This window comes from Gorilla gorilla, chromosome 7 (assembly GCF_029281585.2).
Source record: "Gorilla gorilla gorilla isolate KB3781 chromosome 7, NHGRI_mGorGor1-v2.1_pri, whole genome shotgun sequence".
NCBI lineage: Eukaryota > Metazoa > Chordata > Mammalia > Primates > Hominidae > Gorilla > Gorilla gorilla.
In genome coordinates, this window is record NC_073231.2 from 70,147,243 (window position 1) to 70,165,248 (window position 18,006).

Here is an 18,006-nt window from a genome sequence, read left to right on the forward strand (position 1 = left end):
TAGGAAGTAGGATCATCTCTTAAAAGTGAGAATGGGAAGTATATATTAATTTCAAAAAATAATGAAAAAGGTTTAATATAAGTTCCAGTAGATTAGACAAGAGAATAGGCTAAGAAAATATGACATAACAATAGGAAGAATTAGAGGCTTTCTTGAGATTTTAGTCTGTAATTGAAAATGCAGGTTGTTTTTTTTCCAGCCATGCACCACTACAGTGCCGTGTTAGGGAGTTACAGCTCAGGCTAGAATCAGAGCAAAACGAGTCAAACCAGAGCGGTGCAAGAGGGCTGGGCTATGCAGGTGAGTAGCTACTGTGAGGGCACTATCTATTCAGGCCCGACTCCTCTGCCTCTCTCCTCCTAGCCCGCTGTCCATGCCCTGGTTGACCAGAAGATGCCCCAGGAGCACTCCCCTCTGGCCCCTTCATCTCCATCTCACGTTGCATCCGAAGAGGATTTTTAAATGGGCAACCTCAGTCCCTCCCTATGCTTGACATGCTTTAGTGGCTGTCCTTTGTTCCTCAGATAAAGTTCATGTGCTTTATTAAGGCCTTTTCCTATGATCTGTTCCATCCAAACACCAACACCAACCTCATCCAAGCTGACTACAGCTGTAACAAACTTGTTTGCCTTGTTGAAGGGACACACTTCTTTGTAGCTCTGGGCAAGTTTACACATTATTCCTTGTACCAGGTTGCTCCTCCCCTCCTACTGGTTGGACTCCAACCCCTGCCATGACACATCTTCCTCTGTGGAGCCCTTTCACAGTCACTTAGGTTTCAGTTCATTAAAAGCCTCCTCCAAAATGCCCTTCCTAAACTCCTTCATCAGCTGGAATTTTTGTGAGTTCAACTCTCTTATACTGTTGTATTTATCCTTAATACCTAGTGGAGTGCTTGGCACATAGAAGGTACTCGAAGTAACTGATATGAATTAACAGACAAAAATGCATTCACAAATCAGCTAACCAATTGCTAATCTTCACAGCACCCTCTGCATCCATAGCTGCATTTCACAGATGAATAACTGAAGTTCATAGTGCCCAATACACTCATAAAGGGTAATGTTTCAGTAACAGAAGTGGCATTTGTTGCCAAATTCCTTTTTCTGAAACCTTTGCTCTCTCATCAGTACCAGGCTGGCTCTCTGGTTCCCATCTTTTTTCCCAAATTATCAATATTTACGCTGAGAGACAGAGACAGTGTAGTATCATGTGCAAGAGCACAGAATTTTGACACATTGCAAGATTCATATCTTTAGCTCTGATATTTACTAGCTGTGTGACCTTAGGCTATTTACTTAAACTGCTTTTTGCCTCAGTTTCCAAATCTCTAAAATGGGAATAACAATAACTGACAGATAGTGGTGCTGTAAATATAAACTGAATTCATATACTAAGCACTTAGGACAACACCTGGCACATACATATAAACTATATGTACCAGATAAACCTTATTGCTTCATTTTTGTTATTACTGGTGTAGCTTCATTATGAACACATCAGAAGGGACAGGATTTTCCTGATTAATGGTCACAGGCAGTTCTTCTGTGATCCAGACATTCAAATCTGACATTTAATTAGCCTCACCTGAGGGATCCATTTTCTGGAGGCAGAAGTCTACAACTTGCATAGCTTGCATCAGAAGTGATACCTCATGGCAGGAGAGGGCTGGGCTGTAGAAGACTCCCCCTTTGATTTAGGCTGTAGAAGATGCCCCTTCTTATTTGCTCACCTGCCCCACCTATCTGACTGGCTTCCTTACCAACCAGTGATCCTGACACAGGAGAAGGCCAGAAGGTAATCTGCATGCAGGAAAATAATCCATTTAGCATCGAATCTAGAAGCCACTCCTCTGTTCTCATGCTACATGAAATTTTCCTTTGGGAAAAGGGATGCTCGAAGGATGGCTTTATATGTCTAATGTCAAGCCACAAAGCATAAAGCACCAGCATTGTACTTACTAAGGGGAGGGGGACTTCCTTGATTACATACAACAACTGAAGGTAGATTTACATTGTATTTGATGTGTGAGAATACTTATCGCCAGGCCTCACTAACCTATGTAAACATTTTCCCAAGTAGAACATCACACACCAGGGCCTATTGGGGGGTTGGGGGAAAGGGGAGAGACAGCATTAGGACAAATACGTAATACACGCAGGGCCTAAAACCTAGATGATGGGTGGATAGGTGCAGCAAACCACCATGGTACATGTATACCTATGTAACAAAACTGTACGTTCTGCACATGTATCCCAGAACTTGAAGTATTAAAAAAATTCAAGTAAACTAAGGCTTATAGAAAATTTTATATAGAAAGTTAAAATGAGAAGTAGTCTTTGATTTTAATTTGGTCAGAATGTAAATATACAGGCACTCTCATAGACACTTCTGATGGCCTCATAAGTTAAGATGACTTGTAGGAGGCAATTTGTACACATGGATTTAATATCTTGAATATGTTAAAATATTTTTCCACATGAGATTTCCAAAGCTCAGAATTTAGACTAAAGGAAATAAGAATTTGCATAAAAGTCTGAGCAAATATCAGTCCTTCCTACATATTATTATTTTGTCTCATTTATTTACTTACTATTTTTGTCTTCTTTATTGATTTACTTAAAATCATATCACCTAACAAAATGCAAGCTCAATGAAAGCAGTGGCTTTTTCTGCATTTTTCTCAGCCACATAACAAGTGCTGAAGTTACCTGGTATATAGCAAACATTTAATTTTCTATTAAACCATTCAAATAATGATTGTTGTGATATGCCTGATAGCACGAACAAGTGGGGGAAAAAACTAAATGTAAAATTTTAAAGTGGACTCAATGAGTATAGGCAAATGATGGGATAGATGAAATCTATCAAAAAGTTATCAGTGTTTTTAAGGAACATTAACTGTCATAGAAAAAAATCTCAAGACATATTTTTACACAAAATAGCAGATCATGAATTGCATAATCTTAACTTTGTCAAAAATTGTAACAAAGAGATATAAAATATTGAGTGTTTGTATATCTTGATAGAGCTAAACATAATGTTTATTATTTCCTTTAAAATTATCCTTTTTAACTACTATAGTAAACTGCATTATGTTCTAATGTTTAAATAGCTTTTTTTAAAAGAGAGGATTTAAAAGATCATGCAGCTACTTGGAGAGTGGTTAGAAAATAATTTAAGTCTAAGTAAGAATATATAAATACGTGTTGCATTATTACTATGATAAAAGTTATATTAGTGTACAGATAGAGAATAGACAAAGTTGATTTGTTGAGGCAGTTTTCTTTTTTCCTTCCTTCCTTCTCCCTCCCTCCCTCCCTTCCTTCCTTCTCCTTCCTTCTTTCCTTTCTCCCCTCTGTGCCCTCCCTGCCCTTCCTCCCTTTCTTTTTTCTCTTTCTTTCTTTCTTTCTTTCTTTCTTTCTTTCTTTCTTTCTTTCTCTTTCTTTCTTTTTCTTCCTTCCTTCCTTCCTTCCTTCCTTCCTTCCTTCCTTCCTTCCTTCCTTTCTCTCTCTCTCTCTTTCTTTCTTTCTTTCTTTCTTTCTTTCTTTCTTTCTCTTTCTTTCTTTTTCTTTCTTTCTTCCTTCCTTCCTTCCTTCCTTCCTTTCTCTCTCTCTCTCTTTCTTTCTTCTTTCTTTCTTTCTCTCTCTCTCTCCTTCCCTCCTTCCTTCCTTCCTTCTTTCCTTCCTTCCTTCTTTCCTTTTCTTTTCTTCTTTTCTTTTCCTTCTTTTCTTTTCTTTCTTTCTTTTCTTCCTCTAATTACATGAGTAGCTTTCCTAAAAATACACAGTTCGCCCTGGCACGGTGGCTCATGCCTGTAATCCTAACACTTTGGGAGGCGGAGGTAGGCAGATTGCCTGAGCTCAGGAATTCAAGACCAGCTTGGGCAACACGGGGAAACCCTGTCTCTACTAAAATGCAAAAAATTCGCTGGGCATGGTGGCATGTGCCTGTAGTCCCAGCTACTCAGGAGGCTGAGGCAGGAGATTTGCTTGAACCTGGGAGGTGGAGGTTGCAGTGAGCCGAGATCACACCACTGTACTCCAGCCTGAGCAACAGAGCAAGACTCCATCTCCAAAAAAAAGAAAGCTATCTCATTAGCCATTTTGGCAATTATTTCAGAAAACTGGAGTCGGGTATGATCTCCTTTTCCTCAGATACTAGCAGCTGTTTAAGAAATTGTCAGACCCTTCTTTACTAGCAATACACTCAAGTACTTCAGGTTGTCCTTCCACCGTTACGCCTACAAAAGAACTCAAAGCATGCACAGTGATGAGCAATCAATGAACTATATTTTTAGCTGGATTTTGCACTTCAGAGAACTTCAGCTTTAATCCAAAGTTCTCTATAAGGAACAGAAACTATGAACAATTTTGAGGTAATTATAATTTTTGTCTCTCTGCCTTCAGACACTTTTGATGCATTTTATTATATTTTAAATGTTTCAGCATTTTTTTACTCTGCTAAGTCTTTAACAGGAAGAGAAATAGCTAACATAAAGCAAAGGAAAATTAGCTCCCCTTGGACACAGAAACAAGGTCAACCTTATGCAGGAATTTAATTATCAATCTGTGGTGAGTCCAAGCCTACAAACCCTAAAGTAGAAAGTGAATATATATTAGTCTTTATGTTTTATAGGTTATTCCAATTTTAATTCTTTAAAAAACGCTATAGAAACCATGTGACATTTTATAGAATTTGTGATGGCTTGCTATTGTAATAATCCTGCATATGGCATGAAATTCAACTGATATATGACAATCGAATGTTCTTTTACATATGCAAAAAGATGGTCAAGCCATGAGATTAAGAACAAAACAGCAAAACTTTTCTTTGCATTTTTCCTGATATTTTCTATATTTTCTAATTCCAAGTCTCACCCAAATCTTTCTTTTTTGCATTTTATTCAGAAAAAAAGAATTAAAAAAAAACCATGGTAACAACCGACATTTAAATTCAGACTACTTTCTACTGAATTTTCTTCTTCCCCAGTGAACTCCTGAGGAGCTTCTCCCTGTTCCCTCACCCACGACGGGACTGCAGAGTCTGCTTGCAAGTTATTTAAGCAGATAACTGAGTGCCAGTGCACTTCTGTGCATTCTATATTTTCTATTTTTTGTCTAGTTTATTTTCTTTCTCTTTCATTTGTCTTTATCGTGTCTCTTCTTTCATTCCATGAATCATTTGTTTTCATGAGCTGCTTATGAGCCCAGAGGCACTATTTGCTGAGGAAAAGCCATTCAAATACTGACTACATATTGATCATACCTTGAGGATCTTGCACATAATCTCATAAACTGAGAATGTTTTCTCTGCTCTCGTCCAGTCCCAGGTGGTCACCTTTAAAAGATAAGAAAATAATGTTTAATTTGTTTTAGAAAGTTATTTACCACTGTATTTGATTTGCATAATATAGTGAAAAATAAGAAAAAACTTTCACAGATGTATCTAGTTAGTCTCTCATCTGTGAAGCCATGCTCATAAACGACCCTACATAATGCTTTTGTTTCCTCTGTTCCAAGCTTTGTCACCATTTGTCTTATGCTCTCAGCAAATGATTTATATTATGTGCAACAGTTCTCATTTGCCCAGTGTCCTTATATATCTTAAATAATGTACACATTCTCTACCTATAAATACTAAGTATTTACATTCCACACTCATTTTTTTTTAATTTACCACTAGTTAAATACAGAGAATACCAGACCTCAACACAGCTCTATTTTTTAAATATACATCATTTATATTAAGAAATTCCAAGATGACTGTGACATTGCAAACATACCCAAAGCATAATGCAGTTATTTCACTTACTTAGGTTGGAAACACATATTTAACTGTCTTGTCAAATAAATTATTCAGAGTAGGAATAGAGTAAAATATATGAATATCAATTTTTCTTCTCTCTTCCTAGTGCTTTAAACTTTGTGTAGAGACAGACATTTAAAACAGCAGCAAGTCAGACCTGATGATTTCTAAATCTTATGTATTATTAGACCTGCAAGTGACTGGTCTGGCATTTGGTATTTATATTCAATAAATATTTATTAAGTGTCTTCTGAGCTGCAAGGTACATGTTTCCAAAAGCAAGACTTGAGGTGCAATAGGTATCTATACATATCTAGTACAAATCTCAATAACTAGGATATAGAATATAATAGAAGATGAAAATGCTATTGATTTTATATAAAGAGACCTGTACAACATAGATAAGCAAGTTCGACTGTCATAAATGATAGCTTACCAGAATGTATTTGTGTTGCTTGCCAAGGATAGAATCCTCTAATTTAAATGTTGAACACCATGAGAGTTAACATCATCTTATGGGATTACCATAGGGTGAGATAGACTTAATAGTAGCTAGATAAGATGCTATCATTTTGAAATTTCCTTATTATACTTTGCTAATAATAAATTACTAGTAATTAAAAGTGTTGAATAAATTTAAAAGAACTTTCAAAAGATCCTTGGAAAATAAGAGTTTAGTAAACATGTTCATTCATGTATAGCCCTAAAACAGTTTATTCTTTTTTATTTCACTTTTGATATATTCATTTCTTTAATTTTTATTCCATAAACAAAATACACTGACATACGCTTGAAAATGTTTCTTAAAATCTCCTTTCCCATGTCGTCATGAGATTTGTAATGGCATTATAATTTGATCCATTATTTTATAGGTTCACTATTTATAAAGAAGTAAGTTCCAGACTTTTCAAGGGTGTTAAAGCAAATGTTTAATGTCAGAATATATATTTTAGTAAGTTAAATCAGATAAACTGATTTCTATTTTTTCTCTATATTATTTTTTAAAAATATTGATGGTATACTATTTGGTGCTGTTAAGTTGGTGTCAATCTCTTGTGATAATATGGAAAAGACCAATAAATTTCGATAAAACACGTACTGGAGGTGCCAGAAACTTGTAGAGACATGAGCCCCTCAGGGCCAGGAAGGTTGGGGAGTACACTCTGTCCTGGAGGGGGTCCTGCTCCCGGGCTTCACACCAGCCCATGTAGACAATCTGCAAGAAAATGGAATACAATCAACTGTCAAAACTTCTTATTTTAGATATCTTATATCTAAAAAATATTTAGATGTAAATATTAAAAATATTTTAGGTATTTTTCATGTAGTATTAAAAACTCACATAAAATTATCAAATTGATTGATGCAAAAAAGTATATTAAACCAGATTTGTCTTCAGTAAATGAATGTAAACCTCTCATAAGAATTTCTTATACATTTCTATCAGCATTTATCAAGTGTTTATGCCATCCAACCTGCCATGGATTATATTTCCCACTCTATCAATTCTTACAGAAAAAAATACTTATTTGTAATAGAATTCATTGATGCATCGCACTTGTTTACCAATTGCTGACATTTTATTAATTGGGAATGTGCTTTAATACAGAATGTTGAAGTGAGTAAAGAAAGCAAATCAGAGAGACATCTTATGGCAATACCATTAGGGCGGCACACCACTTCTCCTCTGTGCCTGATAGGGGAGAATGATAAATGTCCTCCTTTTAATCACTGATCTTAGATGAATACAATTTATGCTAGTGTATTCATATATCAAATGGCATTGAAATCAACTCTTTAGACTCTAGTGCTTAATAAAGACAGATCGATTTCCAAACAAAGATTTTGTGAGATGAGCCACTCCTCTTTTTGTGATCTGATTTTCTTGAGAGTCAAACATACACGTAAACAACAAATAAGTATGACATTTCTAACAACATATTCATGTGGCATTCAATTTCTTTCTCATCACAACTCTGTGCGGGAGGATATACTTCCCACTTCATATAATTTACATTGGCTTTATGGTTGGCAGAGTTAACTCCTCCTCCTAGATATTTTTTTCTTTTTTTGGCTCATGAGACCTTCAATCATCAATAGGATATTAATGAATGTGTCGCAAGTAGAGTTAGCTTAGTATCTTGTGCTTTTGCCATTATCATGAAAAACTCATACCCAGGATAGGAACACATGCCAGCAGACCAGAGCTCAGCTTAACACCTGGACCAAGCCCAGCTAGCTCCAAACTGGTGGCTAATGACAATCAGTTCACTTTCAGAAAGAAAGAAATACTTATTGTTGTATTCTAGCTAGTAAGGGGGTGGTTTGTTTTGCAGCATTAATGTGGCGACAGTTGACTAATAACAGTGCAAGAATTTGAAATGCAAGATTTGAAATATTACTGTCGTCTATTCATAGATCTCATCTTCTTTCCATTAATTATGTTTACTCTCTAAAATAATTGGATTATTCACCATCTCATCTCAGTTTGTCTTACAATAAGCCTATGAGCTATAAAGTCCCTGAATTAACAAATTAAGGGATTGTGATTTAAATAAATTAGCTTAACAAATGAATCAAACTTGATATAAGTTAGAATTGGAATTTGAACCAAGATGCCTTGCTCTTTTAATTATATAATGTATTCTGTAATCTTTTAGGTTACTAACATATGCATTACATAGAGATTTCACTGGTTAATAATAACATAATAAGAACCAGCTATAATAACTGATTATTTTGTATTGCTTATATGGCCAGGTATAGTTGATCAGATAACAACACAGTTTTGAAAAAGTAAATGAAGCTTAATAGATAACCATCCCATAAAGAAAACTATGACTTAGTTTAACATATATTTATTGTGTCAGAATAATTACAGGAGTTAAAATGAAAAGGATATTATAGTTTACACTTCCAGTAGTTGCATATTAGAGAATGTAGACAACCCACCATCTAATGTTACCTTAGGAAACTGGAAAAGAATATGCTTAAAGCACTAGATGTTTTACAAGCTATTAAAAGACAACCAGGAAAAATTTATAGGAATATGAAAATTGAGAGAGGTTAATCATTAATACAAATGCGGGTCAACTTTTGCCATAGGTGTGCTTTCTACACGGAAATGTCACATGAGAGAATCAGCTACATTGGCCAGTCTCACAGGTTTGGATCAAAATGTTAAAGTCCAGAATCTTCCACATGTGGAGGCCTTAGTAAACATGCTCTGCTTTTACTTAGGATCAGAAATGTCTGCATCCTAATTACAAAGTTAAGGCAGAAGTCATCAAGCCCTTGACAGGACTGGAGCTCAGATTTAAGCCATTGAGATGATCCAGAAAATGCCAAGCTTGAAATGGTTTATGATGATCCTGGAATTCTGTCAGTCTCCTGACTAAAGAAAATGGAAATTCTTTCTGGATGACAATAACATTACTTATGTCAATATATTTTCATAAGACCTGTTTCTTGGAAGAGAATAAAAATAACCAAGAATATAAGGAAATAAAACTTCATGAAGTACATCAGGAGAATAACATGAAGAATAAAAACAATAGACAGCAGAATTGAATATTTAGGCATTTCAGATATTGGAATTTTCTAATACAGACATTAATTAGATTTGCTATGTATACAAATATAAGATACAAAATTGAAACTTTCATCAGGGTATATCCGAGATAATAGATTATAAAATGTTCCATTTAGAAATTAGACAAATAAATATTTATGAAACGTAAAGTTGGGTTTAACACCATATTAAAAAGCAGCTAAAGAAAGAATTAGTGAATAGAAAGATGGCTCAGTAAAAAAGGTCTAGAATGATGATTGGAGAGACAAAAGTTTGGAAAAAACATATATGAGAATAAGAGAAAAAGGTGTTACACTGAGAAGTACAAAACTTCAAACTTGATTCCCAACCCAAGCACAGCAAAAAAGGGAATGAACAGAAGATATATTGAAAGAGATGATGGCTAAGAATTTTCGCAAATAGATAAAAAGAAGTCAATACACAGATTCAAAAGACAAACAAAACAAAAGCTAGATAAATATAAGCACACCAAGGCACTTTGGCATGTGTCTTCAGAGAACCAAAGACAGCAAAGAGCGTAGTAAAACTGGCAAGAAGACAGGAAAAAAAAAAACGTGTACATTAATGATTGGTTTAATAGAAGGCAGACGATTTCTAATATATGTTTCCACATTTACTCTCCTGTAATACCACACATCGTTTAGCTTCTGGAAAACTTTAACTTTTTACCTATGAATGAATGAGAGTGAAAGAGGCAAATGCCATCTACATTTTATTATGAAAATAGTTTTGACCTTCTAGATCCTTGAAAAGTATCCAAAGAACATTCAAGGGCGTACAAAATACTCTGGGCCACTGTTGTAAAGTAAAAACTTTAGCAAATGTCGTGATCTTTCAGGTAATCACTTATTAGAAGTATAAAAGAAAAGTAACTACGTTAGTGAAATGTATAAAACTTCAAAATAAACATATAGAAAAAATAAACAATTTGTTTCATAAACAATGCAAAAGCAAAGGAGATTAAAAAGAAACAAATGTGGCGGAAAAATGTAAGGCACAAGGTAAGGTGGTAGAATGTAATCAAAACAAGGTATTAGTTATATAGCAGGTAAATAGAATAAACACAATCTTATAAAGTTTTTACTATTATTTTTTTTTAGACAGTATCTCACTGTCAACCAGGCTGAAGTGTGGGGGTCACAGTTCACTGCAGCTCTAACATGACCTCCCCAGCTCAAGTGATCCTCTTGCCCCAGCCTCCTGATAAGACTACAGGCACACACACCACCACTTCTGGCTACTTTTTGTAGAGACGGAGTTTTGCTATGTTGCCCAGGCTGGTCTTGAACTCCTGGCCTCAAGCGAGCTGATCGTCTAGGACTTTTAAAGTGCTGGGATTGCAAGAATGACCCATCATGCCTCGCTTCTTATAAAGTTTTTTACACTACACTAAATAAATAAATAAATAAATAAATAAATAAATAAATAAAATAAAAACAAAAGCAAAAGAAAAACCCTATATTCTGTCTCTGTAAGGTTTATCTAAGACATAAAAGTACAGAAAATTTGTAAAGAAAAGAATAAAAAAATTATATCAAACAGAGACCAAAAATCAATTGATTTAGCAATACTGGTATTAGAAAATGTAGATCTAAGGCAAACATTATTTCTAGAAATAAAAAAGGACTTTTAATAATGATAGTGTCAAACCTATCAAAAAGACATAATAATGTTTAGATTTTTTTATATCTGATAACATACCTTTTATTTATTTATTTATTTATTTATTTATTATTGTTTTTGAGACAGTCACACTCTGTCATCCAGGCTGGAGTTCAGTGGTGTGATCTCAGCTCACTGCAACCTCCACCTCCTGGGTTCAAGTGATTCTCCTGCCTCAGCCTCCCAAGTAACTGGGACTAAAGGTGCCCACCACCAACCCCGGCTAATTTTTATATTTTTACTAGAGGCAGGTTTTCACCATGTTGGCCAGGTTGGTCTGAAACGCCTGACCTCAAATGATCCATCCTCCTTTGCTTCCCAAAGTGCTAAGATTACAGGTTTGAGCCACTGCACCGGCCTGATAACATACCTTTAAAATATATAAAATGAAAAACTGATGGAACTACAACAAAAGAAATGAACAAACTGATAATTGTAGAACAAGTTTAGCACAATTCATTGAATAACTATAAAATAAGAGTTAAAAATCCATCAAGCCATAGAGGTTTTGAACAATTCAATTAATACAATCTGCTTAATTTATTATGTTTAAGACACTTGACAACAAAAACTGAGTATAAATTATTTTCAAGTGCACTGGAAATGACAAGAAGTGATTACACCTTTATAGTAATTATATCATTATATTTAGGTGATAAAGCAGGTATTAAATACGTTTTTCCATTCAAATGACATGTGGTGTCCTAAATAGAATGAAATGAGAGAGCAATATTCACAAAAAATTAGAATATCCCCCTCCAAAAGATTTGAAAATTAAGCAACATACTTCACAGATCAAAGGAGAAATCAAAAATGAAGTTAAGGCCGGTTGTGGTGGCTCACGCCTGTAATCCCAGCACTTTGGGAGGCCAAGGTGGGAGGATCACCTGAGGTTGGGGGTTCGAGACCACCCTGACCAACATGGAGAAACCCCATCTCTACTAAAAATGCCTGTAATCCCAGCTACTCGGGAGGCTGAGACAGAGAATCACTTGAACCTGGGAGGTGGAGGTTGCAGTGAGCTGAGATCATGCCATTGCACTCCAGCCTGGGCAACAAGAGCGAAACTCTGTCTCAAAAAAAATAAATAATTTAATGAAAATAAATAAATAAATAAGCCCAGGTGAGGTGGCTTATGCCTGTAATCTCAGCACTTTTGGAGGCCGAGGTGGGTGGATCACCTGAGGTCAGGAGTTCAAGACCAGCCTGACCAACATGGAGAAACCCCGTCTCTACTAAAAATACAAAATTAGTTGGGCTTGGTGGTACATGCCTGTAATCCCAGCTACTCGGGAGGCTGAGGCAGGAGAATCGCTTGAACCTGGGTGGTGGAGGTTGCAGTGAGCCAAGATCATGCCATTGCACTCCAGTCTGGGCAACAAGAGCGAAAATCCATCCAACCCCCAAAAGAAAACAAAATGAAGTTAAAAAATAGTTTGAACTAAAATACAATGAAATATGAAATATCAAACTTGACGGATTCAACAAAGGCTAACCTTGGGCTTTTATATCTTATATATATGCATTTTTTAAAGTCTCAACATCTGTAATCCAGGAATCTAGATCAAGAATTTAAAAAAAGTTTAGGAAGAAAGAGAGAAAGTATGAGAGATAAGGAGATACCCAAAAGCCAAAATAAAAAAAAAAAAGGAAGTATTGGATGCAGGCACTAATGAAATAGAAAAAAAAATACAAATAAGTATTCAACAAAACAAAAAATAATTGTTAAGAGAGAATAAAAATGTAAATACTCATGGCAAGCATCAGTATAAATTACTAATATCCATGATATCAGATCCTACAGATATTATAATTATGTTTAAAAATCTTATAAATGATATTTTGCAAGTTACTTTTAAAATTTAAATGAGAGGCCAGGCGCAGTGGCTCATGCCTGTAATCCCAGCACTTTGGAAAGCCAAGATGAGTAGATCAGTTGAGGTCAAGAGTTCAAGACCAGCCTGGCCCACATGGTGAAACCCTGTGTCTTCTAAAAATACAAAAATTAACCAGGCATGGTGGCAGATGCTTGTAATCCCAGCTACTCGGGAGACTGAGGCAGGAGAATCACTTGAACCCAGAAGGTGGAGGTTGCAGTGAGCTGAGATGGCACCACTGCAATCCAGCTGGGCAACAGAGTAAGACTCTGTCTCAAAAAATAAATAAATAAATAAATAAATGAAATGAAATATATTAATTCTTAGACAAATGTCAGAATAGATGCAGAAAGAAATTTGTTTTAAATATAGAATCCTATAATTATTAAAGTAATTTAATCTGTAATTTAAAACATTCCAACAAAAAACTTGAGGAACTAGTGAATCTTTTTAATTTCTACTAATTGTTTTTTAAAAATGATCTAAATTCTTGTAAGGTCCTCCAGAGAATAGAATAAAAGGGTGATCAGTCCCAACTTAATTTATGGACCAGCCATAACTTTACATGAATGAGTGAACAATGCGAATGAATCTCAAGGAACAGCACCTGACAAGAATATTTATAAAAAGGGAAATTTACATTTAAATCATTCTTTATATGAGGTCTAAATTTATTAATTAAATAAATAACTTGAGATTTAAAAGCATCAATATAATTCACAATATGAACCAAATGAAGGATTAAAATCACATACTCAAAAAACGAAGAAAAAATGATGAATTTCAACATGTATTCATGATAGAATCTTTAAATTATAAATAGAAATTGTCCTTAAAATAGAATTTTTTAAATTTATAATCCAAATATGGGTATTTGTATTTTTTAAAAATGTATTTAATGGTGAATTATTTAAATTATTCTTTGGAGATCAGTAACAATACAGGAATATACACTACCACCACTAACAATCAATGATGTTCTACTTTTACCCAATGTGCTGAGAAAAAAAAAAGAAATTAAATGTTAGGTTTAGAAGATAAACAAGTCCATCATTTTCGTTGATAATATGAATTTATATATAGAAAACACAAAACTTTTCAGTAAACAAAATTATTTTGTAAATTTCTCAATGTTGCCAAATATAAAATTTTATCCAAAATAAATTATATTCCTGAGTAACCTAAATTAATAGTAAAAAATAGAAATTTAAAAATAAGACAATAATAGACTAAAACTAAAAAAGACGAGCCAGTAGAAAAGTGGGCAAGAGCATCAATGAGGCTTTCAGAAAAGAGATTTTGGCTTATTCAACTTAGAGAAAATATTCAAACAAAGTGCTCATCAAAGAAATGCAATTTAAAACCACTGTTGTATATCCTGTGTTTATCTTCCAAAGAGGCTACAATTAAAAGGACAGAAAGAGCTAAATTTTGGTGAGTAACTGTAGTAACGGAAAAGCTCCAACACAGCTGGTGAGACTGACTCCTCACTTCTTTTTTTGAGGAGTCTCCCTCTGTCGCCCAGGCTGGAGTGCAGTGGCACGATCTCAGCTCACTGCAACCTCCGGCTCCTGAGTTCAGGTGACTCTCCTGCTTCAGCCTCCTGAGTAGCTGGGATTACAGGCATGCACCATAACGTCCGGCTAATTTTTTGTATTTTTAGTAGAGAGGGGGTTTCACCATGTTGGCCAGGCTGGTCTTGCACTCCTGACCTCAAGTTATTCACCCGCCTCGGACTCCTCACTTCTCATGTGAGCTGAACATGGGTGCATGCAAGTGCACTAGAGAAGTATGTGTACCAGTGTTCACAGCAGCATTCTCCTTAGTAGTCCCAACTATGTGCCGATGTGGAAAATATCAATAAACTGTGCCACCAATATATTTTATGTAGATGAATACAGTAACATGCTGTGTTATAGTACGAGCATACAGTAAGTACAATTATTAAATTATAGTTACATGGCACAACATGAATGAATCTCAAGGAACATCATGTTAACTGAAAGAAACCAATATAGAGTCATACATATATATGATTTGATTCAAATAAACTATAGTATTTGGAATGCATTCATGTTTGGAAAGAAAAAAGTAGTATAGCAAAGCAAGACCATTATTATCAAGGCTTTCAGGATAACAGTTACGTGAGAGGAGAGCAAGTCAGTTGTGCAAAGTAGGGAGCATGCAGCACAACGGCTAACAATAGACTCTCTTTGACATGTAGCTTGTTTATGGAGGTTTGATTTTTTTTAAATAACTAAACTGTATGCCTAAGTTTTAGGAACTTTCTATATATGCAATATATTTTATTAAATCCTGTTTTTAAAATGTCATACAATGTGTATTAATAACAGTTTTCTACCACTATTTTATTCAAATAATGTAGAGTTTTGTAAGTTGTATAGGAAAAAAGTATTCTAACAAATATTGTTAGATTGTCATTCTGGGGTCATTGTAATAAGATGAAATTTTAGTTATTGTAAATTATATCCTCATAAGCATTATTTCTCAATTAAGTCAGGGTTTCTAGTTTTAATTCAGTCTGATAAAACTTACAGTTTCTCTATTAATGACTCCTCTGTTTTGGCAAGAAAGAAAAAAAAGAATGCGGTGGTGTACATAATCACAAAAAAGAATATGTTCGAGACTCTTAAGACTATGACATTTGAGTTTGTTGTCTCTTCCAACCTCTATACTTTGCTGCGGGCTGAAATATTAAGGGTGGTGTACTATTATTCTTCCAGAAATATCATCATTGTATGCAGTTTTATGATTTTGAACTGAGTTTAGCTTTGGAAATGAGCTGAGAATATACCTAATAAAAATGGGATTATCAGATCTGTGAGGGATATGTCTACATGTTTGCTCTCTGAGTCAAACATTCACCTTCCCGTTTACTATGCCAAACAGGAAAAGGGAGTTCTTTTCAATTGGTCTCAGATGCCAAAAAGTACCTTTCCTTTTCCATCATTGCCAGGACTTGGGTATAATAATTATGCAGTTGAAGAGACATAAAGCAGTTTCAGTACATTCTTCCTATGAGTATCACAGAAAATAATAATTCTAAAGAAACAGTGTATCTCTTAATTTCTAAAAAAAAATGTAAAAATGGGAATTACAGGCATAATAGAAATAGGATGTTTTAGAAAAAAGTAGAATTGAAAGGAAAATTTCCCTAAACACATTAAATGACAAGAGGACTTCCAAACATCTATCATTTTAAGATAAATAATTTGGAAGCTTGTTCACTTTAAATTAAATGTATCATTATCACAAAACATGCCCCATATGTGAAGCTTGTATTACACAGCAATAATTTATTTGTTATTATTTTAAAATGTATTTTAGTTTGTTATTTTTTCTTCAGTAGAATTTCTTTTTTAAAGTGGTTTTGGGTTCACAGCAAAACTGAGTAGAAAGCACAGAGCTCCCATCTACCTCTTGCCCTAACTTGCACAGCTGCCCCACTAGCAAAATCCCCCAACAGAATGAAACTGATTTGCCATTTGTGTGTGTATGTGTGTGTGTGTATACATATATATGTATATATATATATATGTGTGTGTGTGTGTATTTTTTTCATGAGGTGCTTGTTCAGGTATTTTGCCTGTTTCTAATTGGATGTTTCCTTTCTAATTGTTGAGTTTTAAGAGTTCTCTGTGTAGTTCAGGGAACAGCTCCTCATCAGATGCCTTTTGCATATAATTTCTTCCAGTATGTAGCTTGTATTCTCATTTTCATGACCCTATTATTCATAGAGCAGATGATTTTACCTTTAATGGGGGTCCAATAAATTAATTATTTCTTTCATGGATTATGCTTTTTGTGTTGTATCTGAGAAGTCATCACTATACCCAAGGTCATCTACATTTTCTCCTATGTCATCCTCTAGGTGTTTTATTTGCCTTTCAAATTTAAGTCTATGATCCATTTTGAGTTAATGTTTGTAGAAGGTGTAAGGTTTGTGTCTAGATTATTATTTTTTTATTCCTCATGTGGATGTCCAGTTTTTCCAGTACCATCTGTGGAAAACATCACCTTTTTTGTTGTATTCTTTTTCCTTTTTTAAAGATTAACTATACTTGTTTGACTTTATTTCTTGGCTTTCCATTCTGTTTCATTGAGATATTGTCTGTCCTCTCACTGAATACAACACTACCTTGATTACTGTCACTTTACAGTAAGATTTGAGGTTGGATAATACGAGGCTCCTGACTTTGCTCTTCTCCTTCAGTATGGTGTTGGTTTTTCTGGGTCTTTTGCTTCTCCATATAAACTTTAGAAAGAGTTTTTAATATATATCTATATCATAATAATTACATTTCTACATTTGTCCCTAGTTTTTGGAAGACAATAGGAAGGAGGGAGCATTTCAGGTGTTTTATAAGAAGGAATCAACATAACCTGCAACATGTTCATAATAAATAATAGAACTGAAAAAATGGCAAATTCTCACAGTCTAATTTTGATAGCACACTACATCGTTTACTTTTATTAAAACAAACCCACAAATTTATCTGTAAATTTTTTCAGCTAAAGTGAAGAAGGACAGCATGCTAATCTAATATTACCGTGGTTTCCAGTCCAGCAACATCAGCATCATCTGAGAACCTATTGGAAATGCAAATTCTCAGGTCTTAACCCAGACCTACTGAATTCAAAAGAAACTTTAGGGGTGGAACCTACCTCTCAATATTTTAATGAACCTTCCAAAGGACAGAGATGCTGCCTCAAGCTTAGTGGAGAAGGCCATCTAATTATGTTATAATTCCAACAGCTGGTAAGGCTGTGTATTAATGAGAACCGTGTTTATTACTTAAGACAGAGGAAACCATTAATGAAAATGTCCTAGCACTTGAAAGAGAAAAAGAAATGATGGGCTCTTGATAAACATGGTATTTCCAAATACGCCATATTGGACCACTTTATTACAAATCAATTCTACTTCAGGGACGATGATTAAAACAGGAAATATTCTTTTTTTAACGAGTATAAGAACATTTTACAAAGTGCTGCAATGTTACCAAGGCAACACAGACTTGACCAGCCAAGCTGCCTGGGAAAAGA

General features: G+C 34.7%; 1 protein-coding gene across 6 annotated transcripts in view; it reads right to left on the reverse strand.

Moving 5' to 3' along the window:
- The window catches only part of SNTG1 (syntrophin gamma 1), an 880,400-nt gene that overhangs the window by 132,255 nt on the left and 730,139 nt on the right, over positions 1-18,006 (reverse strand). For all 6 annotated transcript variants that reach the window (XM_055349267.2, XM_019032962.4, XM_055349266.2 and 3 more), the window contains 2 exons: positions 6,908-7,024; positions 5,269-5,340 (listed from right to left, as the gene is read on the reverse strand). In XM_055349267.2, the coding sequence (XP_055205242.1) occupies positions 5,269-5,340; positions 6,908-7,024 (189 nt within the window). The remainder of the gene's footprint in view (positions 1-5,268; positions 5,341-6,907; positions 7,025-18,006) is intronic.